The 24,543-nt window shown below is 39.4% G+C and overlaps 1 protein-coding gene across 2 annotated transcripts in view; it reads left to right on the forward strand.

Moving 5' to 3' along the window:
• Positions 1-20,222, forward strand: part of LOC148051542 (uncharacterized) — an 87,237-nt gene extending 67,015 nt beyond the window's left edge. The window contains exons 3-9 of one of the 2 annotated variants that reach the window (XM_087737137.1): positions 1,421-1,543; positions 11,802-11,862; positions 14,239-14,445; positions 16,099-16,122; positions 16,698-16,804; positions 17,465-17,545; positions 18,088-20,222. In XM_087737137.1, the coding sequence (XP_087593263.1) occupies positions 11,817-11,862; positions 14,239-14,445; positions 16,099-16,122; positions 16,698-16,804; positions 17,465-17,518 (438 nt within the window). In that variant the 5' untranslated portion in view covers positions 1,421-1,543; positions 11,802-11,816 and the 3' untranslated portion in view covers positions 17,519-17,545; positions 18,088-20,222. Of the gene's footprint in view, positions 1-1,420; positions 1,544-11,679; positions 11,863-14,238; positions 14,446-16,098; positions 16,123-16,697; positions 16,805-17,464; positions 17,546-18,087 lie in introns of those variants that run through there. The other variant, XM_087737138.1, reaches the window with a different exon arrangement.
• Positions 20,223-24,543: the final 4,321 nt, after the last annotated feature.

The raw sequence follows: 24,543 nt of genomic DNA on the forward strand, positions 1-24,543 counted from the left end.
TAACTTTGCATAACTTTAAAAATTCTTTATGTACTGTACCTTGAAGTAAAAGGAGTTCAAAGTTAGATGAAACGTAGGTGAAGCAAGCAAGCATGAAAAAAGCCTGTGTGGTATTGCTCCTTACTGCAGCTTTCAGGGTTTATAGAGTTTCAATAGACTTTTCACCAAAATTTCAATCTTTAATATCCAAAATCTTATGAAATCTTTTGACAAAACAATCTTTGAGTTGATATTTAACATGGGAATAACTTTTGACACACCAAGAAGACTTTCGGTTAGGTAGTACTGTTTGATTATAGTCACTCTCCATGATTGCAGTAGTATGTTTATTACACTGTACCAGTTCAACGCTTTTATAAAATGAATCATTGCTAAAAAAGCCTGCTTCTTATTTCGGATTATATTAGTATCATGCATTATATAAATAGCTGATAGAGTGTATAAACTTGGTGGTTGTTAAATTTAACTACTGATCTGATAAAAAATCTTTTAAGCACATTTCCATCTTTTAGAGGTTAAAAGCTGGATGTATTTTCTCTAAGGAATGGCTGTGCTCTAGCATAGATTTCTAAGCATTTCTGAGCCTCTTCACATGCAAGAGGACTCGGGATATTTTGTCATAAGCGTCACTCATAGAAATGGAAAGTCCTGAATGCATTAAAAGATGGTGTGGTCTCGTAGTCAAAAAACGCAACTGGTGTTCTTGAACGTTCTGCTTCAGTGAACCCTTCACACGCCACACATGGAACCAGTAAAGGAGCACTGTTTCTTTCTTGAAATGGGCCATGCTGTTTCGTTTGAAACAACATGTGTTTCTGCTGGGTGTTCTGTGGTTCTGTCTCAACAACATTACTCAGAGCTCAAATACAGCAGGTATCAGCCAAAGAACTCTCAAGTATCAGAGGGACGAATAAATCATGTTTTCAAGAGACACCCATCCGTTTCAAATAGATACACAGCTATACATCTGCGGCATATCGCGCTTGAAAGAAATAGTTTAATCTTCTCGCTCTTCCAAAAATCGAGTTGCCAAAGGACTTCCAGTAACAACTTAAATGAAAGTCACAGGAGAGGGATTGAGGCCTCTGTCTCTATTGCTGAAGATCATAAAACCGATCCCTTTCCCCGTGTCTGTACCACTGGTGACCTCTAGTGCCCAAGGAAGAGAACAGGTATTCAAAGTTTCTCCAAAGCATTTCTTTGCAAGAACATGAAATACAGCTGCGTCCTTTTCTTCAATGCTAAAAATTCTGACATCGGCTTTCAGTTTGCAATGTTTTAAATGCTAAGTAATAATATAGAAATTCAGTGTATTAGGGCAAGCAAAAAGATTTATGCTAATTTTAAGACTATAGAAAATTACTTATTTGGAAAAATGAATACTGTGCAATTATATTCATATTTGGATCATCTGTTTCAGGCATTTGTCACTTCCTCACTCTGTGAAAAGGAACCAAACCTACATTGGAAATGCCACGCTTTAGCCAGTGCAGACTACAGCACAGAGGCTCAAGATGGCCTTCAAGCTATGCATGAGGCTTAAGTAAGTAACGTTGTTATTAGCCGGTTGGAATTTAGCTGAGCAAATGGGATACCTAAGTACCCACTCAAAGACCACAGTGATTCAGAGCTTGAGATTTTAGTTATTATGATATTTCTTTTAATACAGCACACTGTGACATGAGATCAGGCTGTTGTTTCCTATGGGAAGGCATAAAGACAGGAGAATGTATCTCATATTTCCTTCACAACAATATTGTTGAATGGAGATCAAACTGCAAAGCAGGTCTGAACTTCACAGCTATCCTGTCTGTGGAAGTGGTGGGCAGTCACAAAGGTCCGGGCACTCCATGTCACTTAAGCAAAGTGCCTTGGTAGATCTAACGGATGTATGGATGTCTCCACTGAAATGTACCTCTGTACGTCACTCAGACTTAAGTAATGAGACATTTTCTTTGGCTAATGTTAACTTGGTGATGTGCAAATAACAGATAATTCATGTTTAACAAACAGTGTTAACAGAAGGGTATTAAACTATGCTCTGAGAGAAGCATACTAGAGAGAAGCACTAGAATATTATATATAAAGGAGTTAATAACTGAATGTATGCATTAATACTTTGTAGATATGTCGTGTAATAGAAACACGATAAAGTACAGAAATTATGCGTACAGCAGGGCTGGGAATCTCAGATCTCCCCTTCCAAGACTGTACCGTAACCAACAGCAAGAGGAGTTTTGCTCTTGCATCCTGCCCGCCACTCTTAAGCACTTTACTGCACTGTAATCCAATTTTAAAAGAAAGACTCACAGTAGTCTCCTCGGTGGTGGTAAAGGACACTGGCAACATGGACTTGAGTCTTCTCATATTGATAAAGGAATTGAATTTCTGAGTGCTCTGAAATGTAATCTGTTACAGAAGAGGTGGGCAGTTGCCCTCTTCTCTGATGACATTTTAAAAGAGAAGGATCCTCAGAAGGATTCTTGATTGAAAATCCTGGATGAATGAAGGCATCTTCCTGCAGCACTATGTCAAGTATCTAAGCTACAGAGAGGCTCAGTATTGCAGACAGCCATTGCGGTTGCAGAATGAACATTTCCTACGAGATGGTAGAACACAGGTCAGCATGCAGGCTCTGTAGGTTGCCACTCTGACCTGCCTTCATCTCACTCGTCACCGCACAGACATCTTTGGCAGAGTTCTGGTGTTTTCTCCAGAGATCAGATGCCTAAAACTCTTAGCTCTTTCAGTTGTTTATTGGGTCTGTCCTGAGAGGGCTAATGGCCTAGGGTCAAAGAACTTTAGCATTATAGTTATTGAACATCTCTTGAGTAAAAGCATGTGTGTGTATGTGTGAGAGAGAAAAAAAGGGAGTGTGGGAAGAAAAGGAGGTGTGTACAGAAGCTAGTCTTCCCCGTAATATAAACCATGCCAAATCCACTTACACATAGAGAGACATAAGTGCAATCTTAAAATCTGTGTGTTGGGTGGCAAAGCCAATTACGTGACTTCATTTCTGACGTAATTTGATGACTATGGGCAGCGAACACAAGCCACCTAGCTACAACCTTTTAAGCTTTCTGCAGCTTATATAAGAACTTAACAGGACAGTAAATTACAGTAGCTGGCTGTATACAAAGTGCAGCAAAACTTTGGAACGGGGAAACTTTTTTATTTTAATAAAGGCATAGGAAACAGTTTGAATCTTAATTCAAAAGTGAGCAGAACATTCTTAACGTAAACATTTTTATCCTGTTGTTATGTTGGCTGCCTAGCAGTGGTCCTCTGATTAGGGTATGTAAGGTGGTGGCGATCCAGAGTGCTGCACACGTTGCCCGAGGAACACCAGAGGCACACTTTCAGAAGCATACAGGGGTACAACTTACTACCAGTGTCTATTGATTCATGTGCCACAGAAAGGGAAGTGCATTGCCAGAGTTAGCCCCTTTGCCCTGTGAGCCTGTTCATCATCCCTGCTTGTACCATACAATTTGCCTGTCATGCCTGACATTACCCAATGAAGATGAAACCTGCATCAGTGCCCATTTTTCAGGAGAGTCTGTGAAAAAGCAAATTTGGGGATTATTGATCTATCACAGTAGGTTCTCCTGCTTATTCTTACAGCAGTTTATTACTAGGCTTCCTGTAGGGGCTTGATTCAGTTGCCCACCATGTGTAGTGCCAGTTCGGATGTCTTACAGTACCCTAATACTCTAGAAGGCACATATCTGCCATATGTCCCATGTCATACCTAGCAGCCATATACAGCTGAATCTGGAGCTTGGGAACTTAGTTTGAGGAATGAGTCACTGTTATAAATTAAAAAAAAAAAAAAAAGTTACACAGAAAAATAGTACTGAGGTAGTAAATGTGCACTACTGGTGTTTTAAAGAAAGCCAAAGCACTGCTCTGGAGGCTTCACTGTTCAAGCACCTGGAGGCTGTGGGTACCTTAGACCTATTCTGACAATAGCAGCCTCTTCTGAGGATTCAGAGGGGATATTTCCTGCCTTTAAGATTGTGTTAGTGGCTGGATCATCCATAGTCTGAGCCAGAATGAGTAAAAATCACAAGACAACTCATTATGAGTGTAAAGATATAAGATCTACTAGTTCTAGAACTTTTCTTTTACATATGTTCAGCCGGAATCCAATTTCCTTCCAAGTGCAGTTTGACAAAAAAAGCAAGTAAAAATGAACCATTTTAGGGAACATAGAAAATGGGTCAGTCAACATTCTCAACCAGCATAAAAATTAGGTTTCTAAGTAAGTATGTTCAAATTATATTTACTTACATTTAAATGTATAGCTATCCTCCTTCTTGACCAGAAAGGTGGAGGTATTCAGTTATATCAATTAGCAAGTTAAAATAAGATAAGCGTTTTAGATAAAATTTCCTTCTTCCTATTTGAAATCATAATTAAAATTTGTAGTTTTAAATCAGTCTTGCCTGAGCTGCATTCAGTAAACCACAGGTTAGCAGAAGGAGCACGAGAAGGACCTACAGAGAAGGAGTATCATTCCTACTCTGCTCCTCTGTGGCTCAGAGCAATAGAGACCCAGTGTCAGCCTCTGAAGACCAGGGTGAGCAGACAGGAGGAGGAAGCATCCTTTCAGGGGGTCTCTGTCACGTTTTATTTTTCTGAATAACTAAGTGTACCTGAAAATTTGAAACAACAGCTTTCATGCCATCAAGAGCTATGTAGGCTTGCTAAACTTTGTTTTTATCATTCTATTCCACTTATACAATTGAAAAAAACAAATCAGGCACAAACCCCCAATTTTGAATAGGTTAAATTTAAGAATGTTGCAGCCATCAGAAAAATGAAATGCTTTACTCTCTAAACATTCCTACTAAACATCTGGGAAATCTTAGCTTTAAAATAGTGCAGCAGGCACAATGGAAAATCCTTGAGAGTGATGACAGCTCTGATTTCACATGTATTTATAATCCTGCACTTCGTTTATTTTCTTGGGATTTCTGAATTTGACAGAGACAGATATCTGAAAATAACTGACATGCTAGCTGTCAGCCTCTCCTTAAAATGTGTGGTCAATAGATCAAGGGAACTAAAACACAAGGGGCTCAATGTTATTCTTCGTTACAAAATGCAGAGAGGATGAAGCATTTTATAGTTCCTGAGTGAAATGCTCCTATGTGAAAAAATAAATAGCTGACAGCCTCTCACTTCAGCAACTTGTATATGGTGCTGAATTCAAACTACTACCTGCAGTCTGTGAATGAAGGACTATGCCACTGTAAAACAAACATGGAAGCATGAAAATGAGAGCTGTTGCTACAGGAGGCAAACTTTCATCTGGTTTAGGGGTTAGTTTTTCATTAGGCCTCTGAAAGATCCTTCCTCAATAAATGGGATCATTTTGTAGAATAACTTTGAGGGAATTTAATTCAATATGCAGATCAATATCCTCCGTTCCTGTAGGCGTTACGGAGAATCCATAGTTTTCACAGGTAGGAGAAACAGGACAGACCTAAGTGAAACTACAAATGCTTTGAGTCAGAAATTTTGCATTATATATGTCTGCAGTTTCTAGTGTAAAGAGGACAGTTTCTTCAAATCAAACAACATTTGGTGCCCTAGTACAGACAGCTGGGACAATGATTTAATGTAAAAGGCCAACATGTTACTTTTTGTTGAAAAGGCAAAGAAAATAAGATAAATTTTGAAGTTCTTCAAATATGAGGTGGAAGACAGCAGTGATTTCTGCTTGCTGTCCACAATACTGAGACTTCTTGTGTGGTGTCAGAAGTTATGCCAAGGTAAGCAGGAAGAGGAATGAACTACTTACCTCCACTTCCTATATCCGCTAGGCACTGCATAAATTTTCGAGAAAGAACCTACCAGTAAGTCACTGCAGATCAGACTAGGCAAAATTTCTTCCACATGTAACAACCATGTTGCTCGTTAACCACCGAGATTCAAGAAGTCTGCTCCATTCAGCTATCTCAGTTGTGGGTGATGGCGCTGTCTAAGAAGAGTACTGTACAAGTCAGCAACAAATGGCAACTAGCTCCGTGAAAACCTGCAAATGAGGGATCCTGGCAGCTTGTTCCTCAGGTGAATAAGTCCTGCTTCCTCAGTGGACTAATTTTGAGGAAAATTCAGCAGGGATATCCCTGGATCTCCTCCTCAGACTTGCTTGGGAAAAGACCCATAAGTGTGGGTGTACATGTATATGTGTATAAGGACCAGAAAAAGAGACCGGTGGACTACAATGTGTATGACTTAATCTGCAGAAGCAATGATTTTGAGTCACCTTATAGGAAATATCTTGTTGCAAAGGTCTGTTGGTTTAGGAGGTATGCCACTTATTATTTTATAAGTAAATAGAAGCTGTCTTGCGAGTAGATCATTAAATGTAATATAGTTTCTAATGTAATGTTTATTATTTTTCCCAATCATTATTTTCTGTTCATACCAATCTGCTACTCTGCATCATTCAGAGCTCCCAGCCCCATACAGCAGTGTAGATCGGAAAATCAATGTGTGTGACACATGGTGCAAAACCTGCTATTTGCAATCATGTGATACTTGAGAAGTTTCTAAATACATGGAGGGTTCTGCACTATGGAAAATAGTAACAATCAAATTCTGTAAGTAGAACCTAACCTGCTGTGTAGGATGCAAAGCGGTGCTGGTAACACTGAGTCATGTGAGTGCGTCCCAGTGAATTCTTTTTTTAAATTAACTTCAAGAGGTCTGTTTAGAAGATGGAAAGAATCACACATTGATTTGTTTTGACAAAACATAGCATTACCATGAGGTACAGGGTAAATAAGAGAGGTTTTTTTCAACTTACAACGTGGACTTTCTTGTTGGCAATATTAGTCTGCAAAAATCCAAAATTGTAGCACTTCAGGCCATATGTTTTTTAAATGCTGTAACAAGCCGTTTTATGATCACATGACACCGACGTCACTGGAAAAATATTTAACTCTTCAGACATTTTGCACATTACTCTGAAAGGATAATTTCTTACTATTCTCCAGTTCTCGTGGCCAAGAACATTTATTACCAAAGACAGTTGATTTTTTTAAAGCATATAGAAGCCAGCTTCTTTATGCACAAATTTGGAGACAACCTTTCTGTCCCATAGAGCTAGAAGTTTTCATGTCATGTTAAATAGAATTACTTCTATAGGCTAACAGGCTGTAGAAAGAGAAGGGGCAACTTTTATAGTATTAAGATACTACATTGCTTTTTGTTCTTCAGACTTGATGGTACTCTCACCTTTTACAATTAAGTTCCTGAGGGGCAGTAGCTAATGCAACTCCACTGATGTTAATGGCTGATCATTTCCTCCAGGGCAGGATTGCACATGCTGGCAATATGTCAACCACTGCAGATGACTCTTTGTTACTGATGATTAACGTACTTATGTGAAGAGTTGCAAGGTTTAAGTTCCTCCTGGCATTACCTGAGCGCAATTGTACGTTTGCCTAGTGGCCTGCATTCACCTGAACCTCAGGGTGCTGAGACTTTGCTGCCACCATGAATATGGTCTATTTTCTTGGATAATTATTTCTCTGTTGCCTGTATCTGTATTTGTTGTCACTCCAGAAATCTTGAGGTGTCTATATTTGAATGCGTGAGGACAAGAAAATGACTGCAAATGAGAATATGGAGTTCAGAAGGATTGGAGAAGGGTTCCAGATATTTAGACAACTTACTAGGGAGAACTGGGCTGACAAAATGCTTCTTAATTTTGTAATTTCAGCAAAATCGTTTACAGGTGGCTTTCTGAATTTTCTCCCCCACTTCCACTTTGTTTCTTAAATTACTGTTGTTTGGCATACAGTGCATCTATTGCTGCTGTTAAAAACTTTTTTAAATTAGAAGTCTGGATTCACTCTGGCATTCTTGCTAGTAATGGCAATGACAGCAGATTTCAGAAATGCAAGATACAGCAACCGGAGTAGAGAGATTGACAGGTATGAAGATTTAGAGCATTCTATAGAGAATATGGGCTCTAAGACAGATGGAGGAACTGAAAGAAGGATCAAGATCATAAAATCACACTAGAAACAAAATTAATCTGTTCTTCAGCAGTCAATAACCACTCAATGACAATTGCACTTATATCTTGGCTGTTGATTTTCTGGGGGGAAGATCTGTATATGATGCCACCTTCAGGGGAGACTCGCATTCCCTGCAAGGGAGAAAGGAAAATACATTAACAGCTTGTCTCTCAGTGCTTCATCTCTGTACTTGAGAACAGAATTACAGTTGAATCTGAACTCACTGGCCTGGGATCAGGTCAAATGAGTCCTAAACACTCATTCAGGCAGCTGTGCTTGAATCCAGATGTCTGTAGACTATGTGTCTGGTATATAGAGTCAGAGATGTGAGGCTCAAGCATTTCTTAAGCAAACACTGTTTACTGGTCAAGCATCTGTACAGTGCCCATAGCATGGCAGTGCCCATTCTGGTAGACCAATCATATGGTGTCCATCAAGTATTTTTTTAGACAGACAATCTGTAATAACCACTGCCCACTTTTTTAATAAAAAAATTATCTGTTATATTAATTATTGTTCCTATGATTTCTACTAAGAATAAATAAAATTTGGCATACATGGCCAAATTCATGTATAAATAACTTTTACAAAACAAAGCAATTCTATTTGATTTGCCATAGGTTTTGTATCGTGTTTGATTTCAGAGATACGTGACTTCAGTTTAAGCACCTTACTTTGTTTTCTTAAACGTGGAGTGCCACAAATGAAGCCGTACAGTATTGCTGACCCACAGATCCCAGGATTTCAAGGCTCACTTCAGCCTCCAGATGACAAGGGGATGGAAATCTGGGAAATAGACCTTCTCAGTTAAAACTTCTAAACTTGTTTCTTGCATATAATACACCTGGGCACTCTAAAAATCCTGGCTGTAGGGCTGCCTATCATCAGGCTGCTTATGAGCCTGACCTGTGCATTCCTGTGTCCAAAAGGATCCACATGTATGTCTGTCATGAAGTAGCACACTCTGGGAGCACAGCTTTCTAGGCAGGCAGAAATTTAATGGTTTTCTATCAGAGATTTATCAGAACTGAACCATTCCCAAAACTGTTTCAAAATCAAAACATTCTAACAAAAATAGATTGTAGGGTTTTTTCCCAAACAATTCTAATAGGAGCAAACAAACCAAATCTCAAAGTCTAGGAGAGGAGTTATTAGGGAAAGGACCTGTACCTGTGGCATAACATCCCATTAGTTGCTGCAAGGTATGAGGAGAAATGGAGATAGAGTAGCCACCAACTATATAATTACCTGGCCATCTAACTGGCACTGTTTATTAGAAACTGAACTTGCAAAGCCAGCGTGTAAGAGAAAGTGGTTAGAAAAAACACATATAAACGCACATATATGTAAATATCTCTTTTGCCCTCTTTTGTAACATTGCGTAGAACTTTCATCATTCAGCAAAGTGTAGGTGATCTAGTAGGCATGATGTTTATTGGATACAAATTTGGTACAACACACAGTGATCCCAAAGCATTAGATATATTTCTCCTTTAAACCTTTGATCTCTGTAAAGAGATGGAAGCATCTCTCCTATATCTCTCCTAGTCCTTCCTTCTGAAAGTGCTCATGTGACAGGCAGTAATTCCGGAAAGGTCATGAAATAACAGGGATCAGTACTCCCTGGTAAGTCAGGTCACCTAGATGAGGAGTCTCTCCTAAAGAGGAGGTCTGGGTTTTTTGGTACTATTTTATAAAGTGTACATTGGAAAGAGATTTTGTCAGTACTCAGACATTTTTGTCAGGGAACAGTGGGCTTGAGGGTTCTACACTTTAAGCCAGGGGAAAAGAGAAGCACCGTCAATATGGAGCTGACCTTTATGGGTTACAGAGCTCCTCTGTGGTCCAAGGGAAGCCTTCTGTTATGTTTAGTTGCAAATGAGCATCCTACACATTTTATATACCCTCCTCCTCTCCTGTGGGTAGGTGCATTCATTATTTGTAGCTTTTCCCTCCTCAGCGTTTACAAGCGAGTGTCTGAAGGTAGAACAGGTAGGCAGAATAGACAGCTTTTAGACAAGTTAACTAGATGGTCAGACTTCAGGCAAAAGAGGCCAGTCTTTCCTCGGATCCATCTGAACTGATGGGCAGGCTTTGGCACTTCAGAAATGCGCAATGCCTTTTGGGGGCTCTCCCTCTGAATTGCCTCTTTCCACTGGTGGTACAAGGAGCTGTGGTTCTCCACTTGTGTAGTGAATTTACATGAATACTTCTTTTGGTGTACACAGGAGATACACAAAGATATTCATTTCCTACTCCTGTGAAAATGTTCATAGGATATTATTAGAAGGGACAGAAAACATAATTGTTACTGGAGATACTCTTCAAACGAAGTCTGAGAAGAAAACATCTGTTACACCATAATTTGGGAGCAGTCTTTGAAAGAAAAAAGCTGCATAATGAAAGTGGCTTCTTGCGCTGGTTATCAATAGACTTGGAAGGCAGAAAACTCCGTGCCACTATTTCTTACTGCAAAGGTCTGCTATGACCTGATAAAGAAAAGTTCAGAAGAAAAGAACGTGTGCACTGAAAAAGAGCTGCTAACGTAGCACTGTTGCAAGCATTATGCTGTCTTGTGGAATTGGAGATGTCTATCCAAATGCTTGTTATTCCTGTTTGCTTGGTTTTAGTGCCATTTGGCAATCTTATTCCTATAGAGAAACTGTAACCAGTTGTGGGGTTTTTCTTAATATTTGGTGAGACAGCAACTTGTCACTCCTGAAAGTCTAACTGGTATGTTTTTCATGTGTGGAGGTTCATGGCTGAGGAGCATCCAGGAAGAGCCTACTAATAATGAGTTGTAGTACAGTGCATGAGTCCATGGAGACACAAGTATTCCCGTTGTACTATTGTATACTTTGAAAGAAATAGTCTCGACAGAGAAAGACGGTGAGATTTTTGACAGCGGGATGATGGTTTGCCAAGCAAACTCCTTTTGCTTGACAAATTTATTTCCTTTTTATTCGAATTATCAATAGTTAACTCAGCATCATCTGTGGTGTACCCTCGGATGAAGTACATGCCTGTGTCAGACCACCTGGAACACTGACCAACAATTTTTGAGACGTACTTGGGAAACAGCTATGGAAGGCATAATACTGTTTCTTTAAATGATCCTAAATAACTAGGCATGTGACTAATCATTACACTTTACAGGCTGGCAATGTTTCTGCTTTGAATACTTATTTTTATGGTGCACTGAATATTTAGGAATATATTATGATCTGTGACTAGTGCAAAAGAAAATGGTTGTCTTTTGTGATCAACAGGCATTTCACTTCCATGTGTCCAGGCTTTTCCATCTGTGAAAGGATACATTTTCCATGCTTACAAAGAGCTTTGAGATCTACACAAATTCTCTCTGTAGGTGTGCCACATGAGAGTATCCTCATCACAACTAGAGTACTTTAGTAAATGCACAGTTCAGAACTTGTTTTAGGTATGAAGAGAACTTGTCGTCTAGCTGTTGGTTTCGTAATTTTTGTGCTCCCTGCACACTTCACTTGGTAGTAAGTAAATTCTTTTCAGGACATCCAAAGCTGCTGGCGCTACGCAGCCAATGTGGCATCTACGCCCTTGTAACGGCTGTTTCAGGAAACAGCCTGATTTCGCCAGTAAGCAGCTCAGGAAATGATAAGTGCAGCAGGGTTAGGCTCTGGAGGTCTGTTGCCTCAGAGGGTAACGACCACGTCTTCTTTGCTGGGGGGACAGTGACCTGGGGATTTTTCAGGTTGGTTTTCTGTCGGTTTTGCCCTTTTCCAGATACAAAAGGAAAAAATGAAGATATGTAAGACAATACCTATGTTCATCCTGTTGCTTACAGGTGAGTGAACATTTCTTCATATTTGTTTTCTCAGCTATTACTTTCTCTTCAATACTTGTAATTACTTTTTGAAGATATTCCTAAGTATATTCTAAATGTTAATTCATGAGACTTGATCTATAAATCGTTGTACAATCATTGAAGGTGTTTTCTCTATGCATTATTATATTGTACCACATGAATGATTACTTTAGTTACATCTCTAAACATCTAAGTGAGATACAACTCACTTAAAAAGCATGCAATTATTTTGCCATACAAATATCTGTAGCACCCCTAATAGTAAAACTTCAAGAGTAAGTTAGGTGGTTGTATTTTAAAGAAATCCCCTGCAGGTACAGGAGGACACCCTTGCCAATAAAAGGTAAAGACGTCTTGCAACATTAGTCATCTTAGGTTCATTAATGAATGGCAAATGAATGTTAATATCAATAACGATCAATCTTCTAACAATCAATAGTAGAACTAGAGAAATGACAACACATATAGCTCATCCCTATGTTTTTTGTCAGCACTGCTAGTTACAGGTACAGTGGTGGTATCTCGGTGATGCTGCAAAGAAAGCAGAAAATTTCAGGCCATGTAACAGTAAGCACCAGATCTTCCTAGTTGTCCCACAAAGACTTTGTAAATTTATTGAGTAGAAGTGAGAAGGGGTGGTATCTCACCCTGCAAGTTTCATGAACTTCTTCCCAACTGCACCGTTTGCATTAGTAGGACTGACAGGACCCCAGCCACTTCTATCATTTCTGTCTAATGAAAATGTTTAGGTTTAATACTTAGGATTTGTGACTGGTTACAATATAACAGAGACCCCTTACATCATTTGTGACTAATATTATGATTATGAAAGGATTTTGTATTTAGCCATTAGAATTTATGACTAATTGTACTGGTTTCATAAATTTTCACTAGAACATTGTTTCCTTGTGAAAAAGACAAAGAAGAGGCTTAGGTTGGTGCGAAGACATAAGGCACTTTCTTCTTTACACCTCTGTCCCGCTAAATGCAGCAATAGAGGGAGAATTTAAGAAGGTGCTAAGAGGTGGAGGGGGTTGGCTAATGGACCTTCTTATCATGAACGTACATGAGCTCTAGAGAGCACAAGCCTGGCTGAGAATTTATGCCATCTCCCTTCAAAGGAGTTCATGGAGATATGTCTGTCATCAGGCCCCCTCTGTAGAACCTGGCAGAGTCCTATAAAACCTTCAAAGTGACAAAGCAAGTTTTTCTGCTAACCACTGAGCAACTTAGGCCCATTGCTAACAAGTGCGGCATATTCTCAGAGAGAGAGGCAGCATCTGTCCTTAAGTACTGTTCTTTTTTATTGCAACATCATGGGTGCATACGTTTGCTCCCTGCCAGAGAAGCTGTGGATGTTATGTCTGGAGATGATGCTATAATTCTAGGAAGAACTTTATAGATAATTCTGATCTCTCCTGAGATCTCATTATGTGAGATGTTTGATGCTGATTTTTTTTAACTTGTATGTCCAAGAATCTCATGTGGCACAGCTTTGTCCCCCTGTGCTGTTTCAGAGTCAATTACTTCCCATGGGGGGGGGGGGGGGCGGGGAACCTCCCAGAACCTCCTGGAACTTTGCTGGCTAAACTTGCTTCCAGAGAAGAGGTTTGGTTTTGTTTTTCATGTCACAACTGAGACTGTGTAACAAAGCATCTGCTTAATGCTCCAGTAACTTAACAAAGGGTATAGTTTTCCTCTCTTCCTGTCATTCAGAAAAAGTTCAGGGAAAGTATCTTTCACCCCTCCCTAAGTCTTTTTCATTAATTTGCAACTGCAGTTGAGGAGGAATGCGAAAGAAAGGGTGTTTTCATTTGTTAGCGAAAGCAAGCTAATGAATGTCATCATCTGTATTAATGTGATTCCTTCCCATTTGAGGAAAAGTGAGAATGAGGATGAATATCAATAAACATCCCAGGTTAATTTAGCTGCCGTATCCTATCGAGCCCCATCAAAGCAAATGAAAATGGTTTTGCTAATTTTCACAGAGTGCCCAAATCTAGTAAAGGCTATAGCTCTGCTACTATTCCTTTATGGATTTCATTTTCTTACTCCAAAGCAAGGAAACAATATCTGAGAGGAATATCTATGAAAATATTTTTTTTAAGCTGCGTAAATGACAGTCTTGTTTTTTCAAAACTTCTTCTGAGAAATGTCTTAGCAATTTCAACTGAAATGTTCACACAGAAAAGTCAGATGGAGGGAAACATTCCAAACATAAAACGACAGGCGCGATTGTCCAAGTTATGAGCATTTGAAAGCAGGATTTTATAACTGAAATGATCAAACAACCTCAATAATAAATGATATGAGATACTCCAGCAATAATTTTTTATTTTTTTTTTTTTATTTTAGGGTATCCTAGTAACAATATGGATGTTGCTGCAACCACTGAAACCATCACAACATCACCAGAAAGCACTTTCTTACATATTTCCGAAGTCACGCACGCTCCTGCAAACACCGCACCACCACCACAACACAATTCCTCACCTGCTTCCAAAGTCATGCATGCTCATGAATCAGAAACACCACCACATGGGAGCGATTACTATGCTCCAGGTCTGGTTTTTAATTTGTTGCTTCCTCCAAATCCTGGGTCAGTTCTTCCCTCACTGTGTACACCTGAGTCTTGTGAATAGACTGTTCCATGGGGTTGTTTGGTCTGGAGAAGAGGAGGCTAAGGGGAGACCTTATCGCTCTCTACAACTACCTGAAAGGAGGTTGTAGGGAGGTGGGGGTCGGTCTCTTCTCCCTAGTAACAAGTGATAGGACAAGAGGAAATGGCCTCAAGCTGCGCCAGGGCAGGTTTAGGTTGGATATTAGGAAAAACTTCTTCACCGAAAGGGTAGTCAGGCACTGGAACAGGCTGCCCAGGGAAGTGGTTGAGTGTCCATCCCTGGAGGTATTTAAAAGACAGGTAGATGTGGTGCTCGAGGACATGGTTTAGTGGTGGACTTGGCAGTGCTAGGTTAACGGTTGGACTCGATGATCTTAAGGGTCTTTTCCAACCTTAAGGATTCTATTATTCCATTCTATGATTCTATGATTTTTCCCCTGTTGTTTTCCACCCAATGACTCTTTCTATCCAAAAGCCTTAAAAAAATTGCAAACACAAACCAATTTAGCAGCAGTATAAGCCTGTGATGGATTTAAACAGGTTTCCCCCTGTTTCTATAGAGGTGGAAGCTGAAGCACAAAGAATATTTCAGACATCTCAAATAACACAGACTAAATAATTGTCTGTCAAGATGCAGAAAATACATCATTTAGTATAAAATGTCAGGCACTTTTCATGATCAGTGGATAGCTTGGTATTCTGTGCTAAAGGAAGAAAACTGATGAGGAAGATAATGGCAGAAAAAGGCCCTTAGACCTGCTAAGTGTCTCGATTCTTTCTGTGACACCCCTCTGTGCAGGATCACCAGCACCTGCCTCTGTGTGTGTCTCAAGTGATACCCTGCTCCTGCTGATCTTTCTGGAGGCTTTATGAAGTGACTGCTTTCACAGGCCCCATCTTTGCTCTTATGATCACAGCTACAAGCTGCGTGAAACTTTATAGGCACAGGCCAGGGCTTCAGAATGCTAATGCTTTCTTAATTCCTGCGCTTGTGAGGCTTTGTGTGGTGGTGGTCTCTGAAGCAGCTGCTAGGGCAATGTTGCTAGCTGAAGAGTCAGGAATTTTACCTGCCCTCTTTCTTCCTCATGTCTTCTCTGTGCTTCTGCCGAGACACTACTCAAGGCTCAGTGGTGAAGATGGAAGAAAGGCAAAAAGGAGGAGGAAACTCTTGGCGGCAACAGTCTGGTCTGCTTTCTTCCTCCTTCCTCGTTCAGCATGGCAGGATCTGAAGAAAGCTGCTGTTCTCACTTGGACTTATTTATGCTAATTATAAAGATATGTAAATGCACAACTCCCTAAATATATGAGAGTGCTCTGGCACACAAAGTCTTACCTGCCAAGCAGACAAAGCACGTATGAAGGACAATAAACAGAAATCAGCATATGAGTATGGTGAATGTAGGTACAGCGTGGTTAATAGGTGCCATCTATTTTTTTGGCAGGAAATAATGAGTTAGTTTCCTTCTAACACCTGACTGTAAATTCAGTAATTTGTAATCACCAAAAAAAAAGGTAGGGAAAACAGCTTTAGCTTCATTACATATAGTGGTACAGTTTTCTTGTGTTTCTAATTTTCATTCTTTTCCTTTTAACAGGAATACCTCTGTCAGCTCTATTAGGTAGGTTGATAACTTCAATATCTATACTTCTGCTTAAATAATTTTTTTCTTTACCTAACTTTTGAACTTTTAACTTCTTTTACTGCAATTCGTTACAGAAAACAAAAACTATGTTTGGACTTGCCTACATTAGCCTGAAAAACTCTGGTTTTATAAAGGAGTATTAAAGACACTCCTTAATTGCAAATCATGGTATTTCTCTGCTGATCTGAGTAATAAGAATATCACTCTACTAGACTAAACCATGGTAATTTACTTTCTTATTACCATAATTAGTATTTGGGGCTTTTTTTTTCAGTAAAATCTGTAGCACCAATAATATTGTGAGCAGCAGTAACTGTTGGTATATTAAGATTGAAGATTAATATAGCACGTACTTTGCACTGCCAAAAAAATCATTGACTGTAGTGAGCTGTAATATTCTTGGTTCATTTCTGTACAAATCCAGACTTGAATGCGATTTTTGTTCGTAGGAAAAATAAAGACCTAGATTTTAGTGTCACATGTAACTATTTCATGCTGCATAATTATCCACCACAAATGTAGGTATTAATTTTTTCTTTAATGATTTACAGTCATGGATACCTTTCTTTTTGCTGTTCTAGTGGCAGGAATCAGCATTTTCTTTGTATTCCTTATTCTTGTAACTATTGGTGTTTGTTATGCATGGAAAAAATCAAGGGTAAGTCCAAGTTTTTACCTTTGGATATTTGTTTATGTATGTATGTTTATCTGTATATATTATAGAATGGAAAGTGTCAGCTTCCCAGTTTTTTCACTTTTCACTCAGACTTCTGGTGTTCATTTGCATTGTAGTTGCTTTTCCACTGGGATTTTTTTGCCACTGGATGGCATTCTTAAAATTAGTCACCTTGTAATCAAGGTTTAATTTACCTCAGCTGACCTCCCTTCCTGGGTAGTGCCTGCTCACGTTTTAATAGGAATGGTTCCTAGTTTGCAGTTTTATTCTCCCTTTAATGACAGTTTTTGTCATTAGAGGTTCTGCATCAGAGATGGCAATTGAACAGTTCAAGTGAGTTTTATCTGTCTGAGTTACTTTGGATGCTATAATTATTTTGCAGCCACAGTCTTATCTCTGATAAGTTAATATTGCTAAAAATTAAAATATTAGGTAACTTATCTAATAATAGGAATAAATGCAGTAACACTTACTATAGACTCAGGTATGCAAAAATAGTCTACTGTATTAATGAAACAAGTTAATATAAGGAAAAATGTCAGCAGAACCAATACTAATATTATATTGGCATTATTGATTTTGTATTTGTGTGGCTCAGATGCATACTGCAGTGATAATAACATATTTGTATTTCTTGCCCAGGGAAGTTCGGATGAAATGAATCCTGTCCCTCTGAGGAAGCTGGACTGTCCTTAAAAAGACATTCAACATGGGAGAACCAATGTGAGTGGCCTTTTGAAAGAGCATTACAGCGGTAGCAGGAGAGCTCTTGCATGACCCTTTGGTCTGTGCACCTGTATGGCAGAACCGCACATACCATGGGACTTCGAGTCAGTGATTTTCCCTTTTCAGTGAGTGTTTCAAATCACTCCAAAATAATGTGGAATGTCAGTTAACAAGAAAATGCTGTTACCAAAAGAATCTCGGTCAATGCTATTAAGTAAAGTGTTAAAACCAGGGGAAACATTAAAACCAGAGAGGTTCTTAAATGCCACCTGATGTGGCATGCATTGCCTGTAGCGTAACAAGAGAAAGGTCAAACTGCTGCAGAGCCTCAAGCCTTGTAGTCTCTTTCCTCATCAATACAGTAACTAAATCCAGTTCTGAGAGCTGTGTGATACTAAGGACTCTGGGTAGCTTAATCATCGGTATTTGTGGCCTTTGCTGCGTACTTGATCTGTTACATATTGCAGTGAGGTGTATTTCCATCCTGCTCTTATTTCAGTAATATTTTTCATGTTTTTCTTTTCTTATGTCCTTTTCAGGAGGAAAGAAGAAAGGAAAGTCCTCTCAACTATGACTATTTAAACAGCACTCTCAAAAGAGCTGTATCTTCAAAAAAGTTAAATTCTCGAAATTAAAGAGATCCTAGTTACAGAAAACGGAACATTTAGGCTATGTCTGTTCTAATAAATTAAACCTGCACAGGAACATTGCTACTGTTGAGACTAGCTGGAATAGCCCTTGTTTATGCTTGTGTGAACTACCTATTCGAAATAGCTCCTGGCAGGCTCTAGCTTCCAAAATCTGGCTCAGGACGAAACCAGCTTCACAGCATAAACAGTACTATTCCCGCACCTGGGAGTTTCCTAGGCATTGTTTAATTTACTAGGCTAGATATACGGTGCTATTGTTTAAAGCTATTTTTAAATGACATATTTGTTGTACCTACTCACTCATTTATTGATAGTTATTAGCGGTGATTAATGAAAGCTGGCCACTGCAAACTTCTATTTACTCACTGCGCTCTGTTTTTCTGCTGCATTGTAGCTGTATAAAAAGCCAGTTGCTTGAATATAAGGCTTGTTGCTAAAAGTTTATTATGGTGCCTTAGACTGGAGCAGAGTCTTAAGGAGAGTCAATTTACAAAGTTGAACTGTGTTGCACTTTCTCACTAGGTAAATGCTCTCATAGGACAGAGTAACAGAATGGGCTCACACCCTGACCTTAGGCCAAAGCTGTTGCATCCTCACTGAGCGAATGCAGAAATCACTAGTGCAAAGTAAATTCATATCCTGGCCTATGGCTCTGTGTAAATTAATCTGTGTGAAACCCTATGTTGTGACAAGGCTGCCACTAGCACCCAGAGAATTTCCATAGCCTGAACAAAGACATGCAATTCAGTTTTCAGCACATCATCCATTTTGTAAGAGAGGAAATAAGGAAATTTCAGGAAAAACTATCTTTATAGAATGCAAAAAATAAGTTAATGCATTGATAAAATTATGTCCATTAAAGTCAGCAACTGTGTGGCTAAAAGGTTAACTCCTCAGTTGGTGTAAACTGACAGACCTTCCTTCCTCTAGTTCTAGCCCTTGATGATGATGATGATGATAATAATCAAGAGTCAGTTAATGCTGAAAATCTGGATTTTATTGGATTATACCATCATTATTCCACTACTTCTTCCCCTGATTGGGTAGCACTTACTAACTGGTGTCAGGATCTGGGGCAGAAGGGGCCAGAAGACACACACCCAAAGGGATGCTTTCCGGTAACGTAGTAGAGGAAGGAGGACCAGAGAGGTAAGGGGATCGTCTGAGATGGCTCTACCAAAACATTCCTGTGTGAGCTTTGGCAAGTGGCCTTTATTTCTGAGACTGAGCTCCTGGTCTATAGGACAAAACCAGCAGTATGTCTCTACTTCATATTTATCTGTGAAGATAAATACATGTAAGAGCGTGCAGTAACGAAGCTATCTGGAGAGCTGTAAATTTGCAGGAAATCACAGATTCTGTTTGTCTGTAAATCTTCTCAAGGCAGTATTATTTTTCCCAGTAACAGTAGAGAAGAATGCTATGTCAGCTTTCAATTTCAGGTACTGATTGACATTCTCTACAAATTAAAGCAGTTTCTTGCCAGGGTCTGGACTTACTTCACGAAAGCCAAAGAGATCTTTTCAGTCAACTTCAGTGAAGCAAAATGCAAAGGAATATTTGAAAGTTCACCACTTTTTCCATCTGCTCAATAGATAAAGATATCTTTTTCATTTCTGTGTGTTTATTCTGAGTTTAAGAATGAGGTACTTATATGATTATATCTGCAGCAGTATTATTTGGGGTAGGAGAGTTGTGCTAGAGCTGCTTCCTATGTGTTTTTTTAATGTGTCTCTTCTGTTTTCCTTCCTTTAAATAGAAGTTCAGTAAGTGCTTAAATGCTTTTCTAGATTCTAGATCAAGAGTGCCCTGGGCAACAAACAGTGTTAGTTCAATCCAGAGGAAGTAAGAATATTTGATCACTTGATCGTTTGCCAGGAATAATTCATATAAACCATGTTTACAGTACTCTTTAATTGATGTTTGCAAGCCTCTGTGTGAATGATTCTGCTTTTGGAAATGTTTTCAGAGGGGTTGTATTTTACCGGAACTTTTACGGAATTTGTACACTATAAATAATATTTACTATTTGTTGTTTGGTGTTCGTGTTTTGTTAGTGCACTGTTTAAAATGTTTGTGATTGCTGAAGTAATCAAAAAAATTTCCTCTAGCTTGGGTAACCAGTCCCACAAGAGTGGATGCTGACTACTTAGCAGTTAAACTACCTGTGAACTTGGAATTACTTGTGTCAGTGAAGTCTGTGCAACATATGGCCTGACACATGCGCTCACAAAGCCGTTTGTTTGGCTCATTGCACTGCAGTTTCATTGCATGCTGATCAGCAGAGAGACTGGCAGGCATTACACACCGACGGGGTAGGTGGCAGTAGCAGCTTGCTGGGAAACAGTGGGGAGATGGTATTGAAAAAGCAGGTTTAGACAATAAGGCACCAGAAAACTTAGAAGAACCGCGTCCTGTGGCTCTGATTTGGACCAGCAGTACATGCTACCTATGGTTTGATAGCCTTTATATTCATTTGAATGGTAAGCCCATTTTAAGTTAGTTTATTCGTACTTTTTTTCCAGTGTAGGAAAGATGAAACAGAATTGCCCTAACTTGCAGGAAATAAGTTTTAGATCAGATAGCAGAGAAATCTTTTTGAGTACGAGGAAGGAAAAGCAAACTACCCAAACTGGTGTTGGAACCTTGCTCAGCGGAGATTACTTTTAAAAACAGATTACACAAAATACCCCTATTCCTGGCACAGTGCAAAGAAGGTCGTATTAAATAGTCTCTGCAGGTCCCTTCAAGCTCTGAATTTCCAATTTCTACCAAATACCACAGCTAGCTAGCTGTGTTCGTACAACAGCTAGCTCCATTTGTGAATAACTTTCAAAAAGTGAAAATGCTGAGAGCTCACTGAGCCCAGTACCCTGCAGCCAGCCACACTAGTAACAGGTGCCTTTGGAAAGAAATGAGCGTAGGGCAGATGCAGATGTAGAGTAATCTTCCTCCCTTTGCATTCAAACCTTTTCAAATTTACTGCCTTTTCAGCAGTGCAGACTTGACCTGTACAACACGCTGAAGACATGAGTTCCATAGCTCAAGATCTCTTTTCTCTCTTTTTTTCTTTTTTTTTTTGTTAAATCTGCTGTCTAATAGGCTTATTCATTGCCTCTTCATCTTTTTCCTGTGAACAAACCCAGTGGACAGTTACTCTTTCCCTTTTCCATGTCATTCATGATATTATAGACCTCTAGCATAACTGCGTTGTCCCCCAAAGTAAGTCTTGCTTCTTCTACATTGACTTAAAGTTTAGCACTTTAAAAATGTGAAAGCACATCTGCTTTTAATAACTGGAGGCTGAAAATTGCAAGCTTACTGTACTTTCTGAGGTAATAATTGTAATTTCTACAGTTTCTGCAAAACGTTTAAAAGTTGGCACCTGCACTTACGGTGTGGAACACAGTTTAGAAGCAAAAAGTATGCTGCTTCAGTTCGAGTATGTTTTGCTAAAGAACATTGACAGTATTTTATATAGACTCATGTTAGTTATGTATCATCCCTGGTTTTATACACATTAGCCAGCTTGGTCAAACCAAAAGACTTATTCTAGCTTAGCATAAAGATGAACACACATTGAAGGATTCACCCACAAGTTGCATTAACCTCTATCTCATAAACAGAGAAAAACATTTTTCAATACGACTAAAATCAAAAGCCTGGCAGTAAAAACTTAGGCATTTTTAACCCTTAAACCCTTTCTTATGCAAAGGCATCCTTCAGGCCTTTAAAATTTTATTTGTATCCACTTGTGTTTTCTATTCCCCGTCCGCTTGTACAAGCTAGAAGCAGGCTCAGCAGCAGCCAGGGTGTTTTCCTGTCTATAAAGGTCTAACCCATAAATGAAATCAGGCAGAATATTCTAGATGGTAAACATGCTACAGGGTGAGAAAGGACTGAAGGACCCAGGGTATTATTATATTTTATATATATATATATATATTATATATCTGTGTCTGTCTTTAGATAGACAGTAGGTGCGATCACCACCGCCAGGCCATTTCACACCATCTCAAACAAGACTGTGAAAGCACCTTGCAGTGAATTGTCAAAAATCAGTAGGACTGCTTCTGCTCTGCAGCGGGCCTTGCCAAGAAGCAAAGCATTAAATAGACACAAACACATGAAATGTCTTGCTGTCTCAAACATTCCTGCTAGTGAGCTTTGAACCAGACTGGATGGCTGGAAGCAACCGTGTTGGAGACACACTGGATGTTTTTTGTTGATAGCACTTGTTCTTTTGATAGAAAGACATGGGTCCATTGACAGAGAATTTCAAAGCACTAAGTTTTGCTCTCAGACATCACTTTATAATTGTGTTTTAGTACTAGTCAAATAATTGACTGTGGCTTTCTATTCCCTCCTGTGTGTGCTCAGCCACGGTAGAGAGAAGTGCCAGCGTAAGACATTTGTGCTGTCTGATCTGGGGACTCCAGTCCGCGTAGGAGAGCAGGAAGGAGCGTATCCTAATGTATGCCATTGATAGGGCTTGTGTGAGATCCTCCTGTAGAAAGGTGTTCTCCTGTGCCCCTCTCTTGCCTCAGTTAACCCGTGAACACCCTCTTTTTCACTTTATGCTGGACATAACCTTTTTTTTTTTTTTTTTGCGTACAAAGGGTGTTTTGAACAAGAAGCAGCAGAGGTGCTTTTGCCAGGTTTGTGCCATCAAAAGTACACCAGACAAGGAGAATTTTTCCTGAAATCTGTAGCTGGTGAGGGATTATTTTGCATAGCTGTAGTGCAGCCTTAATAAGTGGAATGCCTGGGCTAATTTTAGTGGAACTAGTTTGTATGTATTTCAGGTATACCTGGCAGCCATTTTGTACCTCTAAACAAAAAGGAAAAAGAAATTTCTGGAGGACCCTTTACTTAAAATTTTCAGCAGGCTGACTATTATATTTTGTAGTTACCTCCAGCAGGAATTCTGAAAGTCTAATGGTACAGACCAGGTAGGTAAACATAGAGATGTATAAATAATGTAGAAAAATTTCTGTGTTTCACGTACTCTGGTTAACATAGTCGTTGAGTATATGTGTGCTGTCACAAATTTACTGAGGAGGCAGCCTCCTGTCCAGTTGTCAGAATTCTTCTGTGCTCAACTGTGGGACATGGATTTTGACTAACTTAATGAACTCTGTTCCACAACAAACATTACCAGGGATGGTGCTGTATCTCAATAATTGCTTTCTGAGTGAAAAAAATGGATTATTTCAGATCTCTACAAAAATGAGAGATGAGGTATAGAATGCTATTTGCTGTGTGAAACTGCAGACGATGCCAGTAACGGTGCAGGAATATATCAGCCCTAGAGGCTGTGCTGTGATCAAAGTCTGGAAAATCTTGGGTTCTGAGGAAGATCATAAGGGAAAATATGGTGAGCGCCTGAAAAAGGCTCTGTCCCGGCAAGGCACCGTACGTATATCAGGAATGCTTTGGTGTTTTCTCTTATTGCTGTTGCAGAGTGATTAGGGGCAGTGGAATTGCTGCTTATTCAGTAAAAGATTCCGCTGGGGGGCAGAGTCACATGCACTGTCAGGATCAGGCAGTTTTGTACACAGAAACACCTGCACATGGAATCACGGAATCACAGAAGGGTTGAGGTTGGAAGGGACCTCTGGAGGCTGAACTCGTGCAAACATTTTGTGGTTTTCTTTATGAAAGACAACGTCAGTAAAAAGTCAACTCTATGAAACAAAACAAAGTCCAGCTCCCTCTCTTCTGTACAGCATATAGAATAATCGCTGCTGTTAGCAGTGACTAAAAACATGCAGAGGAGTCAAATCTGCTTAGTCAGTAAGGGACTCTAACAGGGTTTCAGATACATAGCTACTACTAACAGGGCATTCTGGGACAGCAGTAACCTACAGTAATCTAGTGTCCACAAACAGTAAATCGTGGTAGATACAGTGTTTTAAGTGTGAATCACAAAGTGTAAACTAGCCATTGCTTTCTAGGAAAAAATACATTTTGTCATTGTTTCTTCCCTCATTTGTAATAGTTGGCAAAAATCTAATCTTTGTACAAAGACCACTTCTTCATCTAGCACAGGTTTTATAATGTTCCGCAATGCTAGTGTCCGACATTGACTGGTGTTAAGCAGCTATGTGTCCTTTCTGGAAGTCAGTCATACTGCTTTGTGCCTCTCGGGGGGTCAAGCCCAGAGCATTCAAGCAGTTTCAGGAGAAGTATTGCTGATGACTTCTAAAACAAATTAATTTTCATTGTAACTGTGGACCAAACTCTGCAAAATTTTCTCACATCAGTAATCCACTGGTGTCATCAAGACCATTCATGTCAGCAATTTACTGAGCTTCATTTCTCTTGCTCTGTGCTATAGATACT

This window comes from Nipponia nippon, unplaced genomic scaffold (genome assembly GCF_047370975.1).
Source record: "Nipponia nippon isolate SJK-2023a ecotype South Korea unplaced genomic scaffold, ASM4737097v1 scaffold_6, whole genome shotgun sequence".
Classification (NCBI taxonomy): domain Eukaryota; kingdom Metazoa; phylum Chordata; class Aves; order Pelecaniformes; family Threskiornithidae; genus Nipponia; species Nipponia nippon.